The sequence below is a fragment of the Crinia signifera genome, chromosome 9 (assembly GCF_055691185.1).
Source record: "Crinia signifera chromosome 9, ASM5569118v1, whole genome shotgun sequence".
Classification (NCBI taxonomy): Eukaryota; Metazoa; Chordata; class Amphibia; order Anura; family Myobatrachidae; genus Crinia; species Crinia signifera.
In genome coordinates this window covers 50,794,930-50,822,895 of record NC_139225.1, presented here as the reverse complement: position 1 = coordinate 50,822,895, position 27,966 = coordinate 50,794,930, and the positions used below count along the sequence as shown (strand labels likewise).

Below are 27,966 nucleotides of genomic sequence, written 5' to 3'. Positions count from 1 at the left end.
GCAGCAGGGACTTTGGTCTCTTCCCTCATTCGGGAGACGCAGTCTGCGGAGCTGAAGTGGCTGAATACTGACAGTGTGAGGATTTCCTGGGCATCGCTTCCCCCCTTCTTTGGAAGAAGCTTCAGACAGATAAGTGGCTGTTGTACATTGGCTCTGTATATAACACCTGTTAGATTGTGCACGGTGTCAATTTCTTGGCATCATGTCAGAGCAGCAGTCTGTGGCTTTGGGGGAGGGAGCCCCTATTACATTGAGCGCATGTAGTGTTTGTACACTCAAATTTGTCCCTGAACAGATGGCCAAAGGGGGATTGTGCCTGGCTTGCGCTGGTGAGAGACCCATGGGCAGTGAACCCCAGAGGGTAGAGCAACCGGAGCCTGGGTGGGCCAGTGCCCTGGGCAGGTCTGTTAATGCTTTAGTGCAACTGTTAGACAGGCAGAGTGATGTTATGGTGTCTTCCCCAAAACCTATGTCATCCTCTCAGCAGTCTTCAGGCTCCTTGCCTCTGACCCAAGCAGATCCTGGCCTCTTGCAGGTGATGCAGGACACGGCTAAGGGTATTAGCAGATTTAATGATTTGCTGGATAGATTTGATAATGATGCCGTGGGGACCCCAAAAAGGTCTTATTCGGTACCTTTGCTGGCTGTTGAGTCTGTAGAGGAAGGAGAATGCACGTCAGACATTCCCTGGGATCAGGGTGATGATTCTGAGGATACGTCGGCCCCTGGGGTGGAGGATTTGATTGCTGCTGTTAAGCAGGCTTTAAATTTGTCCGAGGAGGACAAGACTCTTGTCAAAGGGGTGTTTAAACGGCAGCGTAGAGAGGCTGTTACCTTCCCGGCAGATGAAGGCTTACAGGATATTTTGGAAGGGGCTTGGAAAACGCCCGATAAGAGGCTTCAGATGCCAAAGAGGTTTTTGAGTCTCTATCCTATGCCTGAGGCACATACAGACCTCTGGGAAAAAGTGCCTGTAGTGGATGCTTCTGTGGCAAGGCTTTCAAAAGCTACTGTGCTACCAGTCCAAGGGGGTGCGGCTTTTTCTTGTGGACAAGAAACTTGAAGGAAACCTCAAAGCCATATTTGAGGGGGTGGGGTTTACACTTCGGCCCCTTATTGCGTCAGCTTGGGTCTCTAAAGCAATGATTGTTTGGGCTAGCAATTTGTGTACTATTTTGCATGCTGATCCAGGTGTGTTGCTGCTGGCTGAAAAGCTGAAGGCAGCTGCTGAGTATGTGCTTGAGGCAGAGGAGGAAGCTCTCAAGATGGCTTCTAGGGTATCCACTGTGTCCGTTAATGCCAGGAGAGTCCTGTGGCTCAAGGCCTGGGAGGCAGATAACGAATCCAAAAAGGCCTTAGAGGCGTTGGCTTTCAAGGGAAAATTGTTATTTGGATCTGAGCTGTAATAGATTATTAAACAGGCCACGGGAGGCAAAAACACTTTTTTGCCGGCTCCCGCAGCTAAGCAGGCTTCAAGGTTCTCAGCTTTTCGGCCGTCCTTTTGGCCCTCCCCTATTGGGGGTGCGTCCTTTCGAGGACAGTCATTCAGGGGAAAATTCCAGTCATCTAAGGGTAAGGCCCCAAAGTCAAAATTCGGCTTTTTCCACAAGAAACTGAACACTAAAGGTGATGAGAAGCCCTCGGCATGACTGCCTGGGGAGCACCCCATCTGTGGTCAAAGTGGGGGGTCGTCTGCTATGGTTCCGGGAAACTTGAGAATTGTTGGAGCGGGATCCTTGGGTGTTGGACATTGTATCACAAGGATACAAAATCCCTTTCAACGGTCTTCCTCCGAGAAGATTCTTGCCCACACCACTACCAAAGGAGTCTCGGCTCCGAACTGCTCTTTTGGGGGCGGCCCAGTCCCTTGTAGAAAAAGTAGTGGTGATCCCGGTCCCTCGGGGAGAATGGAAAACAGGTTTTTACTCCATACTGTTTTTAGTGCCCAAGCCGGATGGTACCTTCAGACCGATCTTAAACTTAAAATCTTTAAATCTCCACTTGTGGGTAGACCACTTCAAGATGGAGTCTCTGCGGTCTGTGCTTCTCAGCCTGGACCAGGAAGAATTTTTGGCGTCCATGGATATCCAGGACGCATATCTGCATGTCCCTATTCACCCGGAGCACCAAACACTCCTGAGGTTTGCAATAGGGGACGTGCATATCCAATTCCGGGCGTTGACCTTTGGACTGGCCACAGCTCCAAGGGTATTCACCAAGATCATGTCAGTGATGGCGGCTGCTCTCCGATTGAGGGGTATCATTGTGATACCTTATCTGGACGACCTGCTGTTCAAAGCAGATTCAGCAGAGACTTTGCAGAAACACCTAGTGGAGGCTATTCAGTTTTTGCGAGTTCACGGTTGGCTTTTAAACTTACAAAAGTCTCAACTTGTAATCACAGAGGATCCAATTCCTGGGGGTGATACTGGATACTCATTTACATTGGGTATTCCTGCCGGAGACAAAGGCCAATGTCCCTCCTGGTAAGAGCGATTCTGGATTCACCGAATCCCTCGGTCTGGAAGTGCTTTAAGTTGCGGGGAAAAATGGCAGCGACTTTCGAGACGCTACAGTTTGCGAGGTTCCATTCCCGGGTTTTCCAATGGAACATTCTGACATCTTGGTCGGGGAATACCCAGACCAGGAAAACAGAGAGGATGGAGCTGACTTTAGAAACCAGGTCTTCCCTGCAATGGTGGACACATGTGGATTCCCTTCAGTGGGGTTGGTCTTTTCAGGCTTGGGACTGGCTGGTAGTCACTACCGACGCCAGTCTCAGGGGCTGGGGGGCAGTAGTCCTGGACTTAAGGCTTCAGGACCTGTGGACTACGGAGGAGTCAGCACTACCGATAAACGTTCTGGAGCTTCGGGCTGTTTGGATGGTGCTATCCCTAGCAGAAGACAGGCTGAAGGGTCTTCCCTTAAGGATTCAGTTGGACAACGCCACTGCTGGGGCGTACCTGAATCATCAGGGGGGCACACGCATGTGGGAGGTCTCCCGGATTTTCTCGTGGGTGGAGCAGAAAGTTCCGGCCTTATCAGCGATATTCATCCCCGGGGTGAAAAATGTTGAGGCCGATTTCTTGAGCAGGGAGGAACTGCTCGAGGGGGAATGGAGGTTGGACCCACAGATTTTTCAGCAGATTACATCTCGTTGGGGGACCCCGGAGTTGGACCTCATGGCGTCCCGGTTCAACCATCAGGTTCCCAGGTTCTATGCCAGGACAAGGGATCCCTTCGCATCGGCTGTGGATGCAATGACCGTTCCCTGGACAGGGAGTCTGGTGTATATTTTCCCACCATTTCCGATGATTGCAAGGGTTCTGAAGAGATTCAGGTCCCAAGGAATTCCGGTAATTATAATAGCTCCGGATTGGCCAAGGAGGTCCGGATATTCGAGTGTTCGGAGACTTTCAGTAGACTCGTGGCGCCTGCCTCTAAGGCCAGACTTACTAAGTCAAGGCCCATTCTTCCATCTGGATTTAGCTCGGCTAAATTTGACGGCTATTGAAACCTCCATCTTGAAAAGCAAGTGCTTCTCAGAGGCTGTGGTGAATACCAGGATTAAGGCCAGGAAGTCGGTATCTTCGGCCAACTATTATAGAGTCTGGAAGACCTATATTAGGTGGTGTGAGAGACAGAAATCTCATACCTCAAGGTTCCGTCTCTTAAAGTTATTTGAATTCCTTCAGGATGGTTTTTCAACCAGTGGCACTCTGGGGTTTGTCTCTGGTGCTGGAGTGTCTTCAAAAGCCACCATTTGAGCCATTAAGGTCGGCTGACCTTAAGTTTCTTACGTGTAAATTGGTGTTTTATTGGCTGTTTCCTCTGCTAAGAGGGTTTAGGAGTTGGAAAATTTGTCCTGTAATCCTCCCTTCCTTATTTTTCATGTTGATAGGGCTGTTCTTAGAACAGTTCCCCAGTTTTTGCCGAAAGTGGTGTCTACTTTCCATTTGAATCAGGAGATTGTTCTACCTGTGTTTCAACCCCCTGAGGGTTCGAGGAAAAGGGACAAATTAAGGAATTTGGATGTGGTGCGCGCCTTGTGCATTTATGTGGACAGGGTGAAAGGTTTTCGGAAGACACAAGATAGGTTGGCCTGCTTCTAAGCAGACAATTGCCAGGTGGTTGAGGTCAGTCATTGCTTTTGCGTATACTAAGGTTGGTAGGCCTGTTCCGGCTAAGATTAACGCACATACCACCAGGTCTGTTGCCACCTCTTGGGCAGTTCGCCATGGGGCTACAGCTGAGCAAATATGCAGGGCCGCCACTTGGTCATCTGTTCAAACTTTTGCCAAATTCTACAGGTTCCATGAGTTCGCGTCGGAGGACGCATCATTCGGGCGAGCAGTGATGAGAGCTGCAGACCTGAGCGTACCCTCCCAAAGGACCGGCTCTTGAACGTCCCAATGTGAGCTGTGTCACCAGGACCATTGAAAGAGAAAAAGGGATTGTTGTAAGAACTTACCGTTCGAATCCCTTTCTCTGATATGGTCCTTGTGACACAGCGATCCCTCCCTTACGCTCAGTAAGTATGCCAGTGTTTAATGTTATAATGGTTACAAAGAAATTTTCAAGTTGTGCATATAATATGTTCAGGCGTTTGTACTGAGTTAATGTATTCCAGTGGCTTTGCAAGTTGAACTGAGGATTCTGGGATGCAGTGGGAGGAGCCTACCCCTCTGAAATCTTTAGGATAGGTGCCTGGCTCCTGCGAACCCTCCTACATCCCAATGTGAGCTGTGTCACCAGGACCATATCAGAGAAAGGGATTCGAACGGTAAGTTCTTTAACCCCTTCCTGACAGAGCCAGTTTTTGCGTTCCTGACAGAGCCCTTTTTTTCAAATCTGACATGTCTCACTTAAGTGGGTATAACTTTTTTTTGCTTTTACTTATCCCAGTGATTTTGAGATTGTTTTCTCGTGACACATTGTACTTCAAATTAGTGGTAAATTTGGGTCGATACAGTCTGTGTTTTTTTGTGAAAAATACCAAAATATCGTGAAAAAATGGAAAATTTAGCGATTTGCAAAATGTTAAATTTTCTGCTTGTGAGACAAATAATCTTACCACTCAAAATAGTGAATAACTAACATAGGCCATATGTCTACTTTATGTTGACATCATTATTTCAACTTCCTTTTAATTTTTTGGGACACTAGGAGGCTTACAATATGAATAGCAAATTCTCAAATTTTCAAGAAAATTTCAAACACTGATTTTTTTAGGGACCAGTTCAGTTCTGATGTGACTTTGAGGGACTTGTATGTGAGACACCCCCATAAATGATGCCATTTCAAAAACTGCACCCCTCACAGTATTCAAAACAGCATTTTGGAAGTTTGTTAACCCTTTAGGTGTTTCACAGGAATTAAAACAAAGTGCAGGTGAAATTTCAAAATTTCTTTTTTTTTGCAGATTTGCAATTTTAATACATTTTTATAAGGAACACAGTACATTTTACTAGAGAAATGTGACTAAAAATTGATTCCCCCAATTCTTTTGTTTTCATAAATATCCTATATGTGGCCCTAGTGTGCACGGTGACCAAACCACAGGCTTCATAATAGAAGGAGCACCTACTTGATTTTGGAGCCTCCTTTTTATGAGATTATTTTTTAGGCACCATGTAGGTTTCAAGGCACCATAAGATGCTAAAAGTTAGGAACCCCCCCACAAGTGACCCCATTTTGCAAACTACACCCCTCAGGGAATTCATCTAGGGGTATAGTGTACATTTCAAACCCCCAGGGGTTTCACCAATTGTGGTACAACTGGGCAGTGAAAATGAAAAATTATATTTTTTACACAAAAATGCAGTTCTGGCTCCAAATTTGTCATTTTCAGAAGGTATGAAGGAGACAAAGCACCCCAAAATCTGTGCCCCAATTTCTCCCGAGTACGGCAATGCCTCACATGTGACCAAAAAATACCAGTTGGGTGCATGGCAGGACTCAGAAGGGAAGGAGTGATTTTTGGATTTTGCAGCTCAGATTCTGGTGGAATTTTGGTGGGTGCTATGTCGCATTAGCAAGACCCCCCAAGCACCAATACAGTGGAACCCCCCCACAAGTCACCCCATTTTGAAAACTACACCCCTCAGGGAATTCATCTAGGGGTATAGTGTACATTTCAAACCCCCAGGGGTTTCACCAATTTTGATACAAGTGGGCAGTGAAAATGAAAAATTACATTTTTTTACACAAAAATGCAGTTCTGGCTCAAAATTTTTCATTTTCAGAAGGTATGAAGGAGAAAAAGCACCCCAAAATCTGTGCCCCAATTTCTCCCGAGTACGGCAATGCCTCACATGTGACCAAAAAATACCAGTTGGGTGCATGGCAGGACTCAGAAGGGAAGGAGTGATTTTTGGATTTTGCAGCACAGATTCTGGTGGAATGAATGGTGGGTGCTATGTTGCACCAATACAGTGGAACCCCCCCACAAGTCACCCCATTTTGCAAAGTACACCCCTCAGGGAATTCATCTAGGGGTATAGTGTACATTTCAAACCCCCAGGGGTTTCACCAATTTTGATACAAGTGGGCAGTGAAAATGAAAAATTACATTTTTTTACACAAAAATGCAGTTCTGGCTCAAAATTTTTCATTTTCAGAAGGTATGAAGGAGAAAAAGCACCCCAAAATATGTGCCCCAATTTCTCCCGAGTACGGCAATGCCTCACATGTGACCAAAAAATACCAGTTGGGTGCATGGCAGGACTCAGAACGGAAGGAGTGATTTTTGGATTTTGCGGCTCAGATTCTGGTGGAATTTTGGTGGGTGCTATGTCGCATTAGCAAGACCCCCCAAGCACCAATACAGTGGAACCCCCCCACAAGTCACCCCATTTTGAAAACTACACCCCTCAGGGAATTCATCTAGGGGTATAGTGTACATTTCAAACCCCCAGGGGTTTCACCAATTTTGATACAAGTGGGCAGTGAACATGAAAAATTACATTTTTTACACAAAAATGCAGTTCTGGCTCAAAATTTTTCATTTTCAGAAGGTATGAAGGAGAAAAAGCACCCCAAAATCTGTGCCCCAATTTCTCCCGAGTACGGCAATGCCTCACATGTGACCAAAAAATACCAGTTGGGTGCATGGCAGGACTCAAAAGGGAAGGAGTGATTTTTGGATTTTGCAGCTCAGATTCTGGTGGAATTTTGGTGGGTGCTATGTCGCATTAGCAAGACCCCCCAAGCACCAATACAGTGGAACCCCCCCACAAGTCACCCCATTTTGAAAACTACACCCCTCAGGGAATTCATCTAGGGGTATAGTGTACATTTCAAACCCCCAGGGGTTTCACCAATTTTGATACAAGTGGGCAGTGAAAATGAAAAATTACATTTTTTTACACAAAAATGCAGTTCTGGCTCAAAATTTTTCATTTTCAGAAGGTATGAAGGAGAAAAAGCACCCCAAAATATGTGCCCCAATTTCTCCCGAGTACGGCAATGCCTCACATGTGACCAAAAAATACCAGTTGGGTGCATGGCAGGACTCAGAACGGAAGGAGTGATTTTTGGATTTTGCGGCTCAGATTCTGGTGGAATTTTGGTGGGTGCTATGTCGCATTAGCAAGACCCCCCAAGCACCAATACAGTGGAACCCCCCCACAAGTCACCCCATTTTGAAAACTACACCCCTCAGGGAATTCATCTAGGGGTATAGTGTACATTTCAAACCCCCAGGGGTTTCACCAATTTTGATACAAGTGGGCAGTGAACATGAAAAATTACATTTTTTACACAAAAATGCAGTTCTGGCTCAAAATTTTTCATTTTCAGAAGGTATGAAGGAGAAAAAGCACCCCAAAATATGTGCCCCAATTTCTCCCGAGTACGGCAATGCCTCACATGTGACCAAAAAATACCAGTTGGGTGCATGGCAGGACTCAAAAGGGAAGGAGTGATTTTTGGATTTTGCAGCTCAGATTCTGGTGGAATTTTGGTGGGTGCTATGTCGCATTAGCAAGACCCCCCAAGCACCAATACAGTGGAACCCCCCCACAAGTCACCCCATTTTGCAAACTACACCCCTCAGGGAATTCATCTAGGGGTATAGTGTACATTTCAAACCCCCAGGGGTTTCACCAATTTTGATACAAGTGGGCAGTGAAAATGAAAAATTACATTTTTTTACACAAAAATGCAGTTCTGGCTCAAAATTTTTCATTTTCAGAAGGTATGAAGGAGAAAAAGCACCCCAAAATCTGTGCCCCAATTTCTCCCGAGTACGGCAATGCCTCACATGTGACCAAAAAATACCAGTTGGGTGCATGGCAGGACTCAGAAGGGAAGGAGTGATTTTTGGATTTTGCAGCACATATTCTGGTGGAATGAATGGTGGGTGCTATGTTGCACCAATACAGTGGAACCCCCCCACAAGTCACCCCATTTTGCAAACTACACCCCTCAGGGAATTCATCTAGGGGTATAGTGTACATTTAAAACCCCCAGGGGTTTCACCAATTTTGATACAAGTGGGCAGTGAAAATGAAAAATTACATTTTTTTACACAAAAATGCAGTTCTGGCTCAAAATTTTTCATTTTCAGAAGGAATGAAGGAGACAAAGCACCCCAAAATCTGTGCCCCAATTTCTCCCGAGTACGGCAATGCCTCATGTGTGACCAAAAAGTGGCAGGACTCAGAAGGGAAGGAGTGATATTTGGATTTTGCAGCACAAATTCTGGTGGAATGATGGTGGGTGCTATGTCGCATTAGCAAGACCCCCAAAGCACCAATACAGTGGAACCCCCCCACAAGTGACCCCATTTTGCAAACTACACCCCTCAGGGAATTCATCTAGGGGTATAGTGTACATTTCAAACCCCCAGGGGTTTCACCAATTTTGATACAAGTGGGCAGTGAACATGAAAAATTACATTTTTTTACACAAAAATGCAGTTCTGGCTCAAAATTTTTCATTTTCACAAGGAATGAAGGAGACAAAGCACCCCAAAATATGTGCCCCAATTTCTCCCGAGTACGGCAATGCCTCACATGTGACCAAAAAATACCAGTTGGGTGCATGGCAGGACTCAGAAGGGAAGGAGTGATTTTTGGATTTTGCGGCTCAGATTCTGGTGGAATGAATGGTGGGTGCTATGTGGCATTAGCAAGACCCCCGAAGCACGGTGAAATTATGAACCTAATATTCCATAGATGTGTGGTATATTTTAAAACACTCCTTTATACATAGGCCGGGTTTGTCGGGGCAAGTGTCACACTGGAAAATAGTTTGCTTTCTTATTCCCTTTTTATAGCAAACTTTGCACCTTTTTTGTGTCCTGCCCTTTTTTCCAGTGGAGGGGATTTCATCAGGAAAATGCTGCCCTGGTACAATACGGGGGCCAGTACTAGAAGTACTGGGGCCCTCTGCCTGCTGGTTCCCAAATATTAGGCCCTTTATGACTTCCTCTTGAAAGTGCATAAATGTCCCCCTCTGGCCGGTAGAACGGAATAGCACGTAAGCGTTATACAGTGCCATCTGGATGATATACACGGCCACCTTCTTGTACCAGATTTTTGTTTTCCGCAGGGCACTGTACGGCTTCAGTACCTGATCTGAAAGATCCACTCCGCCCATGTACCTATTGTAATCCAGGATACAATTAGGTTTGGAGGTGTGGGTACTGGTACCTCGTACAGGGACGGAGGTGGTACTGTCTCCGTGAATTGTTGTCAGTATAAGGACATCCCTCTTGTCCTTATATTTGACCAACAACATATTTTCGGTGCATATTCCCCTGCTTTCACCCCTTCTCATTACTTGGGCAATGTGCGTTTTTGGGAGGCCTCTTTGGTTCTTGCGCACAGTACCGCAAGCTGCTGTACCTCTTGAACCAAGGGCCTTAAACAGGGGGATGCTGGTGTAAAAGTTATCCACATAGAGGTGATAACCTTTATCCAGGAAGGGGTGCACTAAATCCCAGACAATTTTCCCACTAACACCTATGAGGGAGGGGGGGCATTCTGGCGGTTCAATTCTTGAATCCTTCCCTTCATAAACCCTAAACCTGTGGGTGTACCCTGAGGTGCTTTCACACAGTTTGTACATTTTTATGCCATACCTTGCCCTCTTACTGGGAAGGTACTGGCGGAATTTAACCCTTCCTTTAAAATGTATAAGGGACTCGTCGATACAAATAAATTTTTCAGGGATGTACACCTCTTCAAATTTGGCACTGAAATGATCAATGACCGGCCTGACTTTGAATAGCCGGTCAAAGGTGGGATCATCTCTGGGTGGGCACTGTGCATTATCGGTGTAATGTATAAATTTAAGAATTGTCTCAAATCGAGTCCGGGGCATGGCCATACGGTAAAATGGAGTACTGTACAGAACATCTGTACTCCAATATTGCCTAATTTCTGGCTTTTTTACTATGCCCATATGAAACACCAGACCCCAAAACGTCATCATCTCTACTGCATCTACAGGGGTCCACCTAGCAAATGATGACGTGGGGTTTTGAGCAATAAACTGCTGGGCATATAAATTAGTTTGGTCCACCATTAAATTTATAAAATCATCAGAGAAAAATAATTTGAAAAAGTCAATTTCTCTGAGACCTGTGGAATCAAATTGGATTCCTGGCATGGCCAAAAACTCAGGAACCTGGGGCTCAAAATTGTCTGGTGGTGGGGTCCATACGAGATCAATTATTGGGGGGGGGGTCTCAGCTGCTCTACGGGGGCGTCTTTGAGGGGGTCCCTCATCACCAGAGGAGGAAGAGGAGCTTAAGGCGAATCCTTCAAATTCCCCGCTTGCATCACTGGCTGTGTCAGAGTCAGAAGCAAGCAGGGCATATGCCTCCTCCGCTGAATACATTCTCCTGGATGACTGGGAGGACATTTGGGAGGACATTTGGGAGGACATTTGGGATGCCATTTTTATTTTTGTGTTACTGGTAGTGAAATGTTTCAACACGTGTATAGTGTAGGGGGGGGTACAAACTTTATTTCAATCCGGGGGGTATGTAGTGTGTAGTGTGTATGTGGTGCAGAAAAAAAAAAAATACTTTATACCAATAAAAAAAAAAAAAATGAAGGGGTTAAAAATAAAAAATTTAAGGGGTTAAAAAAAAAAAAAGGTCCTGCGCCAAAAATTGAGCACAGATGTTGGTCAGTAACGTCTGTCACTGAACAGCGCTCAAAGGCAACAGGAATTTGATCAAAAAAAAAAATATATAGATCAACCCTGTACCGAAAAAGATGATCAGTGATGTACGTCACTGATCAGCGCACAGCGGCCACAGGACACCCACAAAATCACAGTGTGTGTAAAAAAAAAATTAAAAAAAGACCCCACAGCACACACACACAAAAAAAAAAGGTGATCAGTGATGCGACACTGATTACCAGTGAGGTGCAGCAGGTGCACAACCTTTGGTGCAACTGACAGGTATATATAAAAAAAAAAAAACCTCTGTACCCCCAAAAAAGTTGCTGATCACCTCAGATATAGTGATCAGCACAAAAGGCGGGGGCAGCAGACAAAAAATTTAGCACTCTCTATCACTCTCTGTCACTATCTCTCTCTATCTCTCTATCTCTCACTATCTATCACTCTATGACACTGCAGCAGCAGCACTGACAGGTATATCTATATATAAAAAAAAACCTGCGCCCCCAAAAAGTTGCTGATCAGTTAATTTATACTGATCAGCACAAAAGGAGGGGGCAGCAGTCAGTTATATCAAAAATATATAGCACAATCTGTCACTATCTCTCTCTATCTCTCTCTCTCTATCTCTCTATAACTATCACACTGCAGCAGCACAAAATATAGCACTCTGTCACTAGGCCTCTCTATCTATCTCTCTCTCTCTATCTCTCTCTATCTATAACTATATCACACTGCAGCAGCACAAAATATAGCACTCTCTGACACTATCTCTCTCTATCTCTCTCTATCTCTCTATAACTATCACACTGCAGCAGCACAAAATATAGCACTCTGTCACTAGGCCTCTCTATCTATCTCTCTCTCTCTATCTCTCTATCTATCTCTCTATCTAGCTAGTACACTGCAGCAGCACAATTTCACAGGAAGGCACAAGTAGCAACAGGATCCAGGAAGCAGTGATGAAGCAGCGATCAGCACTCTCTGACACTATCTCTCTCTCTATCTCTCTCTATCTCTCTCTATCTCTCTCTATCTCTCTCTATCTCTCTCTATCTCTCTATCTCTCTATCTATCTCTCTATCTCTCTATCTATCTAGCTAGTACACTGCAGCAGCACAATTTCACAGGAAGGCACAAGTAGTAACAGGATCCAGGAAGCAGTGATGAAGCAGCGATCAGGTAAGTATGGAGCAAGCTATGGAGCAAGGTTCTGGTCAGTATGGCGGCAGGGAGGTACGGTGACCGCACTGCACGCTATTCCAGACCGGAATGGCGTCTGCAGTGCAGTCACCGTTAGTTTAAATCCCCCTCCTTGGCTGTGATTGGTCCGTCGGTCCGACGAACCAATCACGGCCTTTGGGGGCGGGCGGGGTGCGGTGGGGTGACACCAGTGTCACCCTCACACCCCGCGGTGATTGGTGCTGTACTTTACAGCACCAATCACCTCTGATCCCGTGTCACCGGCGAACGTTATTCGCCGGTGACGCAGGAAAACGCTGTAATTGGCTGTTCACACTGAACAGCCAATCACAGCGATCGCCGACGGGGGGGCGGCATCGCAGCCCCCCCTGGGCATGCACGGACATGTCTGCTGTCAGGGACAGCAGACATGTTGAAACTGTCACCGCGTCTATAGACGCGGTGACAGTTAAATGCCATGACGTACATTTACGCCATGTGTCGGGAAGTACTTCCCGACCATGACGTAAATGTACGTCAAATGTCGGGAAGGGGTTAAAAAATCCCTTTTTTCTATTGCTCACATATGAAGATAATGGGATATATATGTTTTAAAATGCAGCGTTAAGCATATTAATGCAGAAAAACTAAAATGATTTGTATGTGACTATATGAATAAAAGGTAATTTGATAATGATAAAACCTTCTTACAAAGAATAAACAAAGTAAAGTAAGAAAATCTTGTCTGGTACACAACATCTTTGATCTCTCTTCACAGAGGCATAGAACTTAATTTGTGTGTCACCATAAAATGAGGTCTTTGGGAGAAGTTCTAAGCTTATCTCTACAGATAAAATATATACAAATCTGGACCTGTGCTGTTCAAAAATTTCATAAAAATATGTCCAAATAAATACTAATGAATAAAAAAGCCTGTTGTAGGTGTGTGAATCGTCTCAGTGACTAGGCACATTATCAATTGCTGGTATTGAGATTGAACTTGCCCATTTTATGCAGAGGATTTCTGTGGAATCTATCTGGATCGAAAAGTATCATGCGCATCTACAGTGAAAGATCAGGAGATGCCACAATGTGGAAAACAGGAGCTGAAACCCAGAGTCTTATCACTACTGCAGTGGATGCAGCACATACATCTGGTCTGCAGGGTCTTTAACATATTTCCACTCATTTGTTCATTTATTGTTTAAAAAAAATACTATAAAAATAAAACATGGTTTAAAAATATTTAAAATTATAATTTGGCATGCTTAAACTTTTCTAAACTAAATTCATTTTGCAGGTGGTCACACATTTAGAGACTGAGTTTGGAGTCAGCGTCCAACCCATCAGCATATACAATATGCGTTATTCTTTTCAGATCTGGTCAGCTGTTATGTCAGTTGGCGCGAGTAAAGAAGAGGTAAAGTATTCTGCAGACCACAACTACTGTATGTGTGGGTCTGGCAAAAGCTATGTGCCATGTTTCAATCAGGCATAGTTTAGATACATTTGTTTTTATATTGAGATACTCATTTGTTAATACATTTGAATAAACTAACCTCTGAAATACAGCAGGTGTTGAACAATATGTCAGAAAATACAAAATTTCATATGATACAGTATATGCGATACTTGTTTCCTAGCACGGCGCCCACGTTTTTCAGTCGTATGGCATCTTATGCATTGTATCGCATTGCATGCCATATAGCCGCATGCGATGCGATTTTGGCCCCCCTATACGATTTTTAATTGTATAAGCACCCTAATGGGTGCTTACAATGTTAAATGCACCCCCACTATGAACGCCAACCCGAAGCGTGGCAAGCGCAGCGATCCCGCGAGGGGCGGCTGTACGCGTCCTCCGACCTTTTCATACCCCCACTATCCACGTTGGCGTGGAGTTGATTTTAGATTTGTGCAGCTTCTCTCCATGGTCTTGCCTTGGCAGTCCTCTGCATATGCTTATAGACTGGTTTAGGATCATTGGGCATATTTTACACCACAAATAAACTCTGCATCTGCTCCATTTTGTGTGCATTTAGCAATGTTTTAATAAGGTTTCTTTTTTATTTAATTTTTTTTGCGATATGGTTTATGTACAGTACTGATTATTGCCTCACTTTTCTCAGAGCTTTACACATTTGATGTCTAATGGGAAAAGTTGGTGGCCAAGTTTTGAACTTCTAAAATGGATGCTAGGGCTATCACCACACACTATACCAGCATTAGGTAAGATGTCATGGCAATGTTACATGTGTTAAAGGGGTGCTGTAAAGAATTGTGCCAGCTGGCATTGATGTTTTATTGTAAAGAGTTTCTGAATCATACAAGTTGAACTGGATATGCATTTTAAGATGATCTTTCCAATCTGACTGGTTGGAATGAAAATCAGGTAATTTCTGGGAGCAAATGACTATTGACCGTTTGCTCCCAAACATGGAAAACAGACAAAAATGGTCATTCAGACAAACTGATTAAAGCCTTTTAATGTAACCAATTACTGCATATGTTTTTGCCCATTTTTAAGCTTTTGGGATAAAATATTTGAATGTAATTTTTCCCAGACCAGAACTTAAATTTCAACCAGCAAGATTGGAAAGATGATTTTATAGCGCCTATCCAGCTTTATAAAGGACCTTATATATTTTGACAGTGGCACAATATTTGTCATTTTAGCTGTGTACCAAAACATATTTAAATGTTTTATATTAAATATTCCGTTTTAAAAGGCAGTCTGTCAGCTTTTGTTTGCGCATATTCATGCAGAGTAGATGAGAGGCTTAGGAATTACAGCTGTTTAATATGTAGCGCCCTCTTATTCATTGGAACAAAAGTATTTGGACAATTTACTCAAAAGCTGTTTCATTGATTGGCCTGGGCTGTGTTTTGTTATTTCTTTATCAGTAAATCAGGCAAACTGTCTGTGGTTGATTCCAAGTGTGGCACTTGCATATGGAAGCTGTTGTTGCGACCCCACATAATGCAGTTGAAGGAGCATGCAATGAAAGTGAAACAGGCCATCCTTATGCTTCAAAAACAGAAAACATCCATCCGAGTGATAGTGAGAACCTTAAGGATGGCCAAATTAACAGTTTGCTATATTCTGAGAAAAAGAACTGGTGAACTCTCCAACACAAAAGGCCTGGACATCAACAGATGTCCATTGTATGGACATCTAGACACTAGTAGACACTAAACAAAACAATTCACAACATACAGCCAAGTGAAAAACAACATCCAAGAGGTAGGGAGGGATATTCTGCAAGTCTGCCATTAGGAGAAGACTTTACAAAATAAAATGCAGAGGGTTCACTAAAAGATGGAAACTATTAATTAGCCTCAAAAAGAGAAGGTACACAAGAACCTCCAGACACCTCCAGGGAGGCCAATAGTTTCCGGAATAGGAGGCCTTTCAGAACAGGCCAGTATCTTTTATGACAATGCTAGTACGTGATGTACTAGCATTGTCTTCTTATGTAAAGGACACCAGTGATGCTCTCAGGAAAATCAATGCTGTAGGACTAAGCAGCGATCAATACCTGGTTACATTGGATGTGGAATCAATCTACACAAGCATAGATCATAAACAAGGATTAACAGTGTTTCATTACTTTTTACAAACTGAGGGGATGGATGATTTAAAAAAAATTCTACTGACACTTCTACAGACCGCCATGGGCGCGGCTTGTGCGCCCACTTATGCCAACTTGTTCCTCGGGTGGTGGGAGAGAGAGTATGTATTCACAGAGACCAATGAGAGGCTAACCAACCATGTGTCATAAATTGGATAAGATATATTGATGACATACTCATGATATGGCAATAACTCAATAACTATAATCTCAATCTCAAACTTACCCATAATATCAGTCAAAATGAAGCTACCTTCCTGGACTTATTTATAGCTCTAAAACTGGATACGTACACACTGAGCTATACAGAAAGGAAACCTCCACGAATAGCCTTTTACACGAACAGAGTTCACGTTTCCCTCCGACCATTAGGAATCTACTGTACCTAAAGGGGAATTCCTTAGATTAAGGCGGAACTGTACCACTAGAGAAACTTTTCTCTCCAAGAGCTCAGAGCTCACCACAAGACTCCAAGAAAGAGGCTACAGTAAACGCCAAATCAAAAAAGCAAAATATCTTGCCTAAAGACCTAATTTTCCCCAAAGAGAAACCATCTGAAGAACAACCAGCCCTCCGTTTTGTCGCGGACATCTGTACCGAATAGAAGGACCTCCAAACACTGGCCAATTTTATTGCATTATAAAGATCTAAAAAAAACACTCCCAGAAAGACCTTCCTTCAGCTGGAGAAGAGCGAAGAATCTCAAAGATCGATTAGTTCAAAGCCATTTCTCCAGAACTTTGAGAAAAGAACCAAAAATAAGGGGAACATACCCATACAATAACTGCAAGGCCTGCAATCTCACTCATAAAACAGACAGTGTCAGAAACAGATATGTCAAAAACCTGATTATCAAACAATTCATGAGCTGCAGCACAATGGGTGTTGTATACTGCTTGGAATGTCCATGCAAACTCAAATATGTCGGCATGACGACAAGAGCCCTTAAACATAGATTATTGGATTATGCAGGCAATATCAGGAATGCCAAAACGGATCAAATAAAAATGAGAAAAAACTTACATCAGTCGCACGCCATTTTCTGACATACCAACAAGGCACACCCACTGGTCTAAAAGCGTTTCGCCTACAATATGTCAGACTAGGCATAAGAGGTGGTGACCGTACGCGGGAATTGCTCAAACAATAATGTAAATGGATTTTCCAGTTGGACACCGTGAGCCCACATGGACTCAATGAATATACTAATTATAGCTTCTTTCTAGGGTAGATAATCATACTTGCATACTTATCTAGGGGTCATTTAAACAAATGATTGAATAAAGCTTATCCCTAAGCTCTCTTCTTTCTTTTTTTAAACCAACATATTTTACTAATTCATGTACTGTTTAAATCTAAAGAGTGTCTTCAAAAGTTGTTTCTAATATATAAATGTATACAGATCTATGACAGAATAGAATTCTCAATTTATCTAATTGGATCTTACACCTTTTAGTGTAAATAGACCAAAAAACACTTACATTCTTTCTTCTTATTTCGGCCATTATAAGATTAAATTACTATAATGACCATGTCATTAATTGTATAGGATATTTTGTTTAACCCTATGTGTACACACTGTATATATACATATAATATTCAAAATGATTAGATATCAGTGAATGGTTACTACTAATGGTTGATACTCATTATAAATAAATGTTCACCCCCCTATATTACCTTTTCCCTCCTCTTTCTTCTTATTGTTATATAATTTTACCACATCTAATTATCATCACCCTAAATATACTTTTTAACTTTTCTCACTACATTTCCTTAATAATCACATTGGATCACATTCAGTGGCGTAACTACCGAGGGTGCAGGGGGTGCAGCTGCTATGGGGCCCGAGCTGTTTCCAGGGCCCGCTGCTCCCCCTGCACCCAGTCTCGCTGCACTGCCTAGCTGGGACTTTCTACATAAAAAGTAAACTCTCTGCTGGCACTAGGACCCAGCGGATTAACAGAGCCAGGACGGAGACAGCAGCATGCACGCAGCATAAATCAGGAAGTGTCATCTCTGCGTGTGCTGGCAACGGAACGGAGGTGAGCAGATACAGGAGCTTGGAGAGACTAGAGGCACACTGAGAGACAGTACAGAAACACTATAGTGACTAGAGACTGGTTATAGGATAGGAAAGAGAGAGCCAGGGCAGCCTTAATAGAGAGACTGGGGGACTTCCGGTTCCGGCGCTGGAGGAAGCAGCAGCTCCCGAATAGGGCTCCCGGCGCTCCCCAGCCTAATACCGCTGCCGACCGAAGAAGACCCCGCTGGTCCCCCCCCCCTAACCTACCCGAAAATACAGGGGCTGCCTCCCGCTACTGATCGCGCCGTCCGCCGCCGGGATCGTCACACCACGGACCCCGCTGCCGCGTGACAGGCATCACAGCTTACAGCTGCACGAGGCAGGAGACGCGCTCTCACACTGAGAGACGCCGGCACTTCCCTCCCCGGCTGTTAATCACAGGCTGACCCGGACCTCACTCACACCTCTCACAAGGCACCAAACTACGTGGGGACTCCAGAAGCCCCAGACCTGATCCCCAGGAACACCTTACCTCCACCAGTAGAAGCAGCGCTGCGAGACTCCTGGCACCAGCAAGGCCACACAGACGCAGCACACACTGCACTCCAACCCTGTCACAGGAAATACAGGCGGAGGTAAGCTCATCACCCCCCTGATTCCTGCACTCAAACGACACAGCCTCCTCACCCACAAAATAAATCTACCAGCATTGTACAACCCTGCTGCAGCAGACACACAGCATCCCTTACCCACCCTAAGCAGCAGGATTTGGTCACACAGACATCCTCTGCACAGCATAGCCTCCCACCAGAGACACATCAGGAGGTGAAAAACCGCCCCAGCCTCTGACCCCTGGCTGACTCTGGGACCCCTACCATGAATAAAGGGCAACAAGCACCTGTAGTAGAAGAAACCCCACGGCACCGCTCGTCCAGCCGTCAGGCCAGAAACAAAATGGCGACCGCAACGGCTCCCACTACCCACCCCAAACCCCAGAACACTATAACCAGAGGTAGAAAGGGAGGGGAACCCCAGGACACCCCAATTGCTCCCGCACAGTCGGAAATCACTGAGTCTACCCCACTATGGACCCCTACAGATGAGTCACCAACTGATCAGGCGGATAACTCACCGTCATCATCACCTCTTCTGAGGCGGCAACTAACTCAAACTTCAAAGTCACATGAAGGACCAGTTACTTATGCAGATATAGTGCAGGCCATCCAAGACACTATTGGCCCTATTATGGAGGCCCACGCTGGGAAAGTGACACAAGCAGTCCAAGACATTAAGTCACAATTTAAGCAAATTACAAAAAGGGTGACCCACACAGAACACCTAGCCGGCGAGACATTTCAAGACGTCGCCACTCTCAAAGCCCAACATGAAGCCATGCAGAAGTCACAATACCAAATGCAGGCAAAAATAGATGACCTGGAGAACCGTTCCAGAAGGAACAACCTCAGGGTGGTAGGTCTACCCGAAGATGTAAAGGGACAGGCCCTCCTTACTTTCATACAGACTACACTTCCGGAAATCCTATCAGTCACTGGGGAATGCACGGGAATGATAATTGAACGTGCCCACAGAATAGGCCCCCAGCGACCTTCAACGGATGCACGCCCCAGACCAGTCATCTTCCGCTGTCTTAATTACATCCACAAGGAGGCGCTGTGGTTGGCCTCGAGAAGGAAACGAGACATATCCTGGAATGGCTCCAAACTTATACTCTTCCAAGACTACTCTGCAGAAGTAGCAAGAGCACGAAAAGAGTTCACACCTCTCTGCTCCCGTCTTGCCAAAAATAACAGGAAGTTTGCTTTACTCTACCCGGCACGCCTCCGCATATTTATAGGATCCACCTTCAAAGACTTCTCTACGCCATCAGACTGTGAAGCCTTCCTTGCAGAAGAAACATCCGAAGAGACATCAGCATCACTAGCCTCACAACCCCTCTTCACCCAAGATCAACAAGAGTGACTGAGTCCTCCTGCCACATTTACCCCCTGCAAACGCCGAACCTAATATTCTCCCCCCCCCCCCCCCCTGATGCTTCTTTGATTTTTCTCCCCTGTATAACCACTGGAAAAGAGCCCAAAAATGAGACTCCTATCAGAAAGGGCATTCCAGTCAAAGACTCAAACTATACTTACTCTAACAGATGAATCACTCTCACCTCCCCCCCCCCCCCTTCCTCCCTGCTATACCCGCCGGAAGTCTATACTGGGGAAAGTAACCAGTATCGAAGAAAACTCTCCTAACTTTTGGTCCCCTGGTATGGCTCTTGGCTACCTCTCACTATATGGGAACTCCAAGTTGGTGGAACCCAAAATAACTATACTAAGTAGAGAGGACCAGCGAGGTTAAGATTATAATTTATGATAATCTCTGCTTCTTGCTGCTTTAAGCAGGAAGGTATTATAAGTCGGTAGACCATAAGTTCACACCACTAAGGTGTCTGTTAATACCCGCTTGGTAAGGCTGAGGGAGCCAGAATCTGCTGGTTCAGCCCCTTGGGCATAGGCCTATACTCACCTCATTCGTTACCAACCGGAAGTTGATAATGGAAAATAAGAAGGTTAGGTGCACCAGAAGCACCTGGTTTGTATTACTGTTGCTGTTTTTGTGGTTTATGTTGTATGTCCCCCCTCCTTCCCTCATGTTTTTCCCCCAAAATCCCAAAAGATATCTAACATGGTTTTGTCCACTCAGATACGCTCCAGCTACACCCTGTCGATCACAGATGTCCAGAGGCTGTCCCCATATGTCTAACCTGGTCAACCGTCCACGGATCTGTGAGTTACCTAGTCCCCTGACTAAATAATGACTTCCCTGAAACTTGGAACATTTAATGTGGGGGGTTTCCACTCCCCCGCTAAAAGGAAAAAAATCCTGCTGTACCTTTCCAGAGTGGGGATTGAGGTAGCGTTCTTACAAGAAACACATCTAGTCCCAAATGAGATACTTAAATTGAATACCTTAGGATGGCAGGTACTGTCGTCGGCTCCCTATAATTCCAAGGCTAGGGGAGTGGTCACCCTAATAAAGAAATCAATACCGACTGAGATTCATTCTTCTCGGTCCGATCCAGAGGGTAGATACACAATAACTGACGTGACCATACATTCCACTCGATACATTCTTGCCAATATCTACACCCCTAACACCAATCAGAGCCAGTTTAACATAGATATGGTAAAGAGATTACTACCCTATGCCCACCAGCAAATAGTCCTAGCAGGAGATTTCAATTTGACAAATTCTGACATACTTGACAGGAATACCACTATACCCACTAGACGCCAAGTATCCAAATATGGTATCCAGTATTTGTTAACCCAACTACATCTTGTAGATGTTTGGAGGGCGTGCCACCCGGTTGATCGGGAGTACACGTGTCTCTCGGCAGCACACGGCTCCCTATCCAGGATAGATTACGTGCTGATGTCTTCGACCCTATTCCCAAGGGTCCAGGACTCAGCACTGGAACCTATAACTCTATCAGACCATGGGATCAGCTGGGTGGCGCTCGCGACATACATTGATAGAGGCCCTGTGCGACAATGGCGCTTCCCATCCCAACTAATTGATTCGGAAAATTTCCGTAATATGCTTGAGGCAACCTGGATGGAATACAAACATTCTAACACACAGGCTGAAGAAGACACTCCACTCCTATTCTGGCAGGCTTCTAAGCCGGTCCTCAGAGGCTCAATAATATCATACACCTCGAAACATAAAAAGGAATCCCAGAAGCTTTATTTAGAATCTCAAGCTAAGTTAACTGAGTCATACCAGATATTCCAAAAATACCCCACAAGGACAAACAGAGCTCAATTTGAGGAGCAAAAATCCCTTTTCGATATTTTACTGTCTAAAATGGAGTCTAAACTCACATTTCTCTCCCAGGCCAGATTCCACAAACATGGCAATAGAGCGAGTAGACTTATGTCAAATCTATTGCGAGGCCAACACCCTCCTACTATTATACAAGCACTTCAGAAAACAGATGGCACAGTAGTACACTCTGGTGCACAAATAGCAGAAACCTTGCATTCCTTTTACGGAAAACTATACTCCCAGCCCCAAACAGACCTACAGGAAAAAGAAAAATTTTGGGACACTTTAACATATCCGACACTAAGTGTAGACTCCACACACACACTGACAGCCCCAATAACAGAAGAAGAGGTTCTAGCCACCATTAAAGCCCTCAAGACAGGAAAATCCCCAGGCCCTGACGGACTAACTAATGAATATTACAAGCTTTTAGCTCCTAAACTAGTCAAGCCCCTATGTTCTCTTTATAATGCAATTCTACAGGGTACGCCCCCTCCGCTATACTTCAACTCAGCTATCCTAAAAATCATACACAAACCGGGTCGAGACCCTCTCCTCCCGAGCTCCTATAGGCCCATTTCCCTTCTAAACACCGACTATAAAGTTTTTACAAAGCTCTTAGCTGATAGACTCAAACTTAAACTCCCTTTACTGGTCCACCCAGACCAAACAGGATTTGTGTGGGGACGCCATTCAGTACTTAATGTGCGGAAGGCTCTCACAGCAATGCAATGGGTGGAGTTGGTCGGGTCCACGAGTCCACACGCCCTGCTTTCTTTAGACGCGGAAAAGGCGTTTGACCTAGTTGATTGGGACCACCTATTCCATACCATGAGACGATTTGGACTCCCGACCGACTTCATCCGTACAATCCAATTATTGTATGACAACTCTACTTCCCAAATATTAACCAATAATTTCTTATCAGCTTCCCTCTCAATATCAAGAGGGACAAGACAAGGGTGCCCCCTCTCGCCATTGCTTTTTGCTCTGGCGATAGAACCCCTGGCAGTGGCTCTGAGGACATCCCAAGACTTCAGGGGTATAATGATACATACATCGGAGGTCAAGATAAGCCTCTTCGCAGATGACATCTTATTGTTCATATCCGACCCCAATACTTCCATCCCTGCAATACAAGACATAATATCCCATTTCTCTCAGTTTTCAGGATTCAAAGTAAACTATGACAAATCTCGCTTACTACCCTTCCACTCCTCCCAAGATTTTTTCTCCTCCCCCTCATTCACCTCACAATTTACGATATGCCACCCTACCCTAAAGTACTTGGGAGTCCTGATCCCTAACAAACTAGAAGACCTTTACACGGCTAATTTTCCCCACACATATTCAACAGTAGAAAAACAGCTGATGGGATGGATGACACTTCCCCTATCACTCGCGGGCAGGATAACAGTCATAAAGTCAGTAGCCTTCCCTAAACTTTCCTACCTACTACAGATGTTACCCCTCCAGCTGAAAAAAACAGATCTGCAAAAGTTCAAGACACTATTTATTAAATTCACCTGGGCGGGCAAAAAGCCTCGCATCCCTTTTGACCGACTTCGCCTTACAAAGCAAGACGGTGGTCTTGCTATGCCAGACATACAGGCCTTCTCACTAGCATCACATTTCAGATACATAACAGATTGGTTCATGGGCAGGGCTGAATATACGATCCCCACTCTGGAAGAACAGTTATTTCAACCATACTCTCCTGCAGCACTTCTTCATGCTCCGGTCAGAATGATTTCCAGGCAGATCAGGGAGTCAGTGTTGTTTGGGGACACGTACAGATCGTGGAAGAAAATAAATAAGATACTGCATAGAAACCCTACTTCCTCCTCCTTCACCTCACTATGGGGAAACCCATTGTTCGTCCCCGGCGTGGACAATATGGAGTTTAAAGGTTGAAGAGATAAAGGAATTACCAATATCCGTAAACTCTTTGATCCAGGTGGCTCCTTAATGCCATTTGCAAAGCTATCAGAAAAATATGGCATCCAAAACAGGCAATTTTACATGTACCTGCAAACCAGACATTTTGTTCAAACTCAGGTACACCCCATGGATAAGAGAGAAATTGCTGACCCCATAGACGCACTACTTAGACCAGAATGTGTGATGGGATATAAGATATGTTGCCTTTATTCCTCATTGATCACAGCTGATGTGGAACGTCACCATAAACAATTGCATGAAAAATGGCTAATGGATATTCCTGATCTTGCGGCTCCTCCCAAGTTGTTCAACAAACTCTCATATACGATGAAATATCTACAATCCATTTCCTTACAGGAAACACATATCAAATTCATCAATAGAGCATATATTGCCCCAGTCCAAAGAGCCCATTTTGTCTCTGAAGACACGGGGGAATGCTATAAGTGTCAAAAAACAAAAGCCACGTACTATCATAACTTTTGGGAGTGCCGTAAGATCAGAAATTTCTGGGATAAGCTAGTGGATTTTGTTAACCGTACATACACTCTGAAACTACAGAAAAACCCACTGGCCTTAAAAAACCACAGATAATACCAATCCTTACGATTATATTAACGCTAGCAAAGAAATTAATACTACTACATTGGATCCATAGAAGAGCCCCCTCTATATTAGAATTAAAAAAAGCTATCCTCAATATATTGTTTTATGAAAGACAGAGCACATTATCAGATTTAGAAAAGGGTGCCCCTCGGTTTTATAAGAAATGGGAGCTATATATCTAGATCTAGATCAGATTATGCAGGAACGCATACAGAAACTCTTTGAATCTACCTCCTGGTATCACCTACGGCGAATAGCCGGAGAATAGAGAATAATGGTAATCTCAGGAAAAAAAAAAAAAAGGGGAAAGTGATAAATTGTAAGACACTGAAGTGCGAAACCTGAAAATTGATTTCGAAAGGATCCCCCCCCCCCTAACTCTTCCCACCCCCCCTTTTACCCCTTGTTGTTTATATAGATGAATATATATATATAAAAGTTAGAGTTAAACTTTGATTGCTGTTAAAGTTAGCTATACAGCTATACATCCGTCATTATAATAATTAATCGTAGGAATATATTCTTCCTGCTGTAGCTCATTGGCCTAGACTTAACAACATGGGCCCAGCGAGATATAGTGGAAGAGACGACGGAAAATAGACTTTCAGACATGTACCATGTAATAGAAATAATAGCAGGCTCTTTATCCTTTGAGTTTATTTTAGCCTAGAATAAGCCTACCTGCAATTAATAATTTCATTAAGATCAGACAGAAGAAAATCACACAAAAACATCAGAGGCATGTGAAATAATGAATACGACTAAAATGGGCACATGGAGCCTTATAGAGACATATTTAATGTTTTTGGAAAATGTATGATGTTCATAGTATACTCATCAATATTGTAAATTGTTTATTTTGTATTTTCAAATAAAAAATTGTTTACCAAAAAAAAAAAATAGAGAGACTGGGGATAGGACAGAGCAGTCAGAAAACTGGGGAGTGTAGGACAGAGATAGAGATTGGGGAGTTAAGACAGAGACTGTTGCTAACAGACATTAGAGAGAGCTAGGGGAGGGAAGGAATGGAGAGACAGTCAGAGAGTGATAGTGGAGACTGGACACAGAGACTGTTGCTGGAAGAAACAGAGAGCTGGGGGAGTGATGGGACAGAGAGAGAGAGATGACAGAGGCAAGAGATGTCAGAGAGAGAGAGAGATGACAGAGGCAAGTTGGGAAACAGAGACTGAGGATGGGACAGAGAGACAGCCAGAGAGCCTGGGAGTCAAACCACACAAAGGCTGCTCCTGGGGATTGGATAAAGACAGTTAGAGAGCTGAGGGAGTCACAGCACACAGTGACTGCAGGCGTGGATTGTACAGACACAGAGAGATCCAGTGGATTCACTTCAGAGAGAGACAGTCAGAGAGAAGGGAAAGTCACAGGACACAGAGAATACAGTCACAGAATACAGAGACTGGGATGGATTTCTAGACGCTGGGGGGCCCCTTTTAAAATTTTGCTATGGGGCCCACAAGTGTCTAGTTACGCCTCTGATCACATTCACGTTATCTCACAATATTTAATATCATTTTTGCCCACTATGGCACACCTACATTATAAAAAGCCAAAATGTACCCCTCTTTTTTATAATTAACACCCAGTCATATCATCTTTGCAATCCCTTTATATTACACTGTTGTCATCACACTTTTATAATATATTAATTATACCACATTATTCCTACAGTAATCTAAGTGATCACAACCATGGTTATTGAATAATACTGTACTATCATATATTAGCCCAATAAACATCTCTTCATAGATATCAAACCGATACAAGGGTTAATTACGGTATAATTAAATAGACATGCTTATACTACAATTTAATCATCTTTAAAGAATATATTATTTCATCTATGGCTGCGCAAACATAAATTACTTCAATTGTTATTTAAAGTTAAACTACATTAATTGCTTGCAATTAGGAAGGCATGCAGGATTGGTCAAACACTGAATTTAAACAGACACAACGAATGCAGCAGGGAGCCGGAGGTTGGCAACAGGCAGGGAGATGGAAGCCTCCCTGCCTGCGCCGGAATGAGAGAGCTGGCAGGGGACGCAGGTAGGGAGCCGCTGCACTGGTCCCGCTCATGCATATGTAATGAGCGGGACCAGTGTGAAGTGAATATCTAATGAGTGGCTCCCTGCCCCCTGCTGGCTATGTGTGTAAAAAAAAAAAAATGGTAAATTTAACTATATATTCATGTGCTGCATGCACATGAATAAAAATAGCATGCCCCTTCACAGAATCAAATTTCTGATTTTTTTTTTTTACACCAAAAAAAAAACACCTTTATTTTAAAAGATCACTTTTGGTACTTATGTATTATCTGGGCTCCCGATTTTTTTCATTGTATGGCACTACTTAAGGCATGCAATGCAATGCGATTTTTCATTGTAAAGACCCGATTTTTCATTGTATAGTCAACTATGGGTGATTTCATGCCCCCACTATCCAACTACGCATGGAGTTGATTTTATATAGTGTGGCGAGCGCAGCGAGCCCGAAGTGTGGCAAAGGGCCGCGGATTACTTTACATGTATTCTGCGTCCGCTCGCCACGCTTCGGGCTCAGTGGCTCGCTGCGCTCGCCACACTATATAAAATTAAGGTACTTGTTTCCTAGCACGGCCACAATCGCGGGTCATTTACAATGGTATGCGATGCGACCGACGCGATGCCCGCGATTTGCCATTGAAATGCATTGAAAAGGTGAAAATCGCGTCGGTCGCATCGCATGCGGCCAAAAAAAGCATGCGATGGTGCCGATGCGATGCCCGCGATTTCCCATAGGGAGCAATGTAAAATGCCTCAATTGACCCAATTAAACATAGGGAACAATGTTAAATGGGCCAGAGACCCCAAAAAACCCCCCTGAAGTGTGAAATGGCCCCCCAAAAAATTGTTAACGCCACCCCACGATCAACGTGAACCCGAAGTGTGGCGAGCGTAGCGAGCCCGTGAGGGGCGGCGGTACGCATCCTCCGACCTTTTCATACCCCCACTATCCACGTCGGCGTGGAGTTTAGAAAAGAAAGTGTGGCGAGCGCAGCGAGCCACCGAGCCCGAAGCGTGGCGAGCGCAGCGGATACCTGTGAAGCCCACGAGGGGACGCGGATACGTGTGAAGGTATCCGCGTGCGCTCGCCACACTTTCTATTCTCAACTCCACGCCGACGTGGATAGTGGGGGTATGAAAAGGTCAGAGGATGCGTACCGCCGCCCCTTGCGGGCTCGCTGCGCTCGCCACGCTTCGGGTTCACGTTGATCGCGGGGTGGCGTTATCAATTTTTGGGAGGGCCATTTCACACTTCAGGGGTGTTTTTTGGGGTCTCTGGGCCATTTAACATTGTTCCCTATGTTTATTTGGGTAAATTGAGGCATTTTACATTGTTCCCTATGGGAAATCGCGGGCATCGCGCCGGTCGCATCGCATGCGATTTTTTTGCACGCATGCGATGCGACCGACGCGATTTTTTTACCTGCGATGCCCGAGATCCTAATCGTTGTGGCCGTGCTAGGAAACAAGTACCAAAATTAACTCCATGCGTAGTTGGATAGTGGGGTATGAAATCACCCATGGGTGACTATAC

The 27,966-nt window shown here is 44.4% G+C and overlaps 1 protein-coding gene across 1 annotated transcript in view; it reads left to right on the top strand.

The window, feature by feature from the left end:
- The window catches only part of FAAH2 (fatty acid amide hydrolase 2), a 137,366-nt gene that overhangs the window by 97,889 nt on the left and 11,511 nt on the right, over window positions 1-27,966 (top strand). The window contains exons 7-8 of the mRNA XM_083159065.1: window positions 13,625-13,744; window positions 14,454-14,553. Coding sequence (XP_083015191.1) covers window positions 13,625-13,744; window positions 14,454-14,553 — 220 coding nt within the window. The remainder of the gene's footprint in view (window positions 1-13,624; window positions 13,745-14,453; window positions 14,554-27,966) is intronic.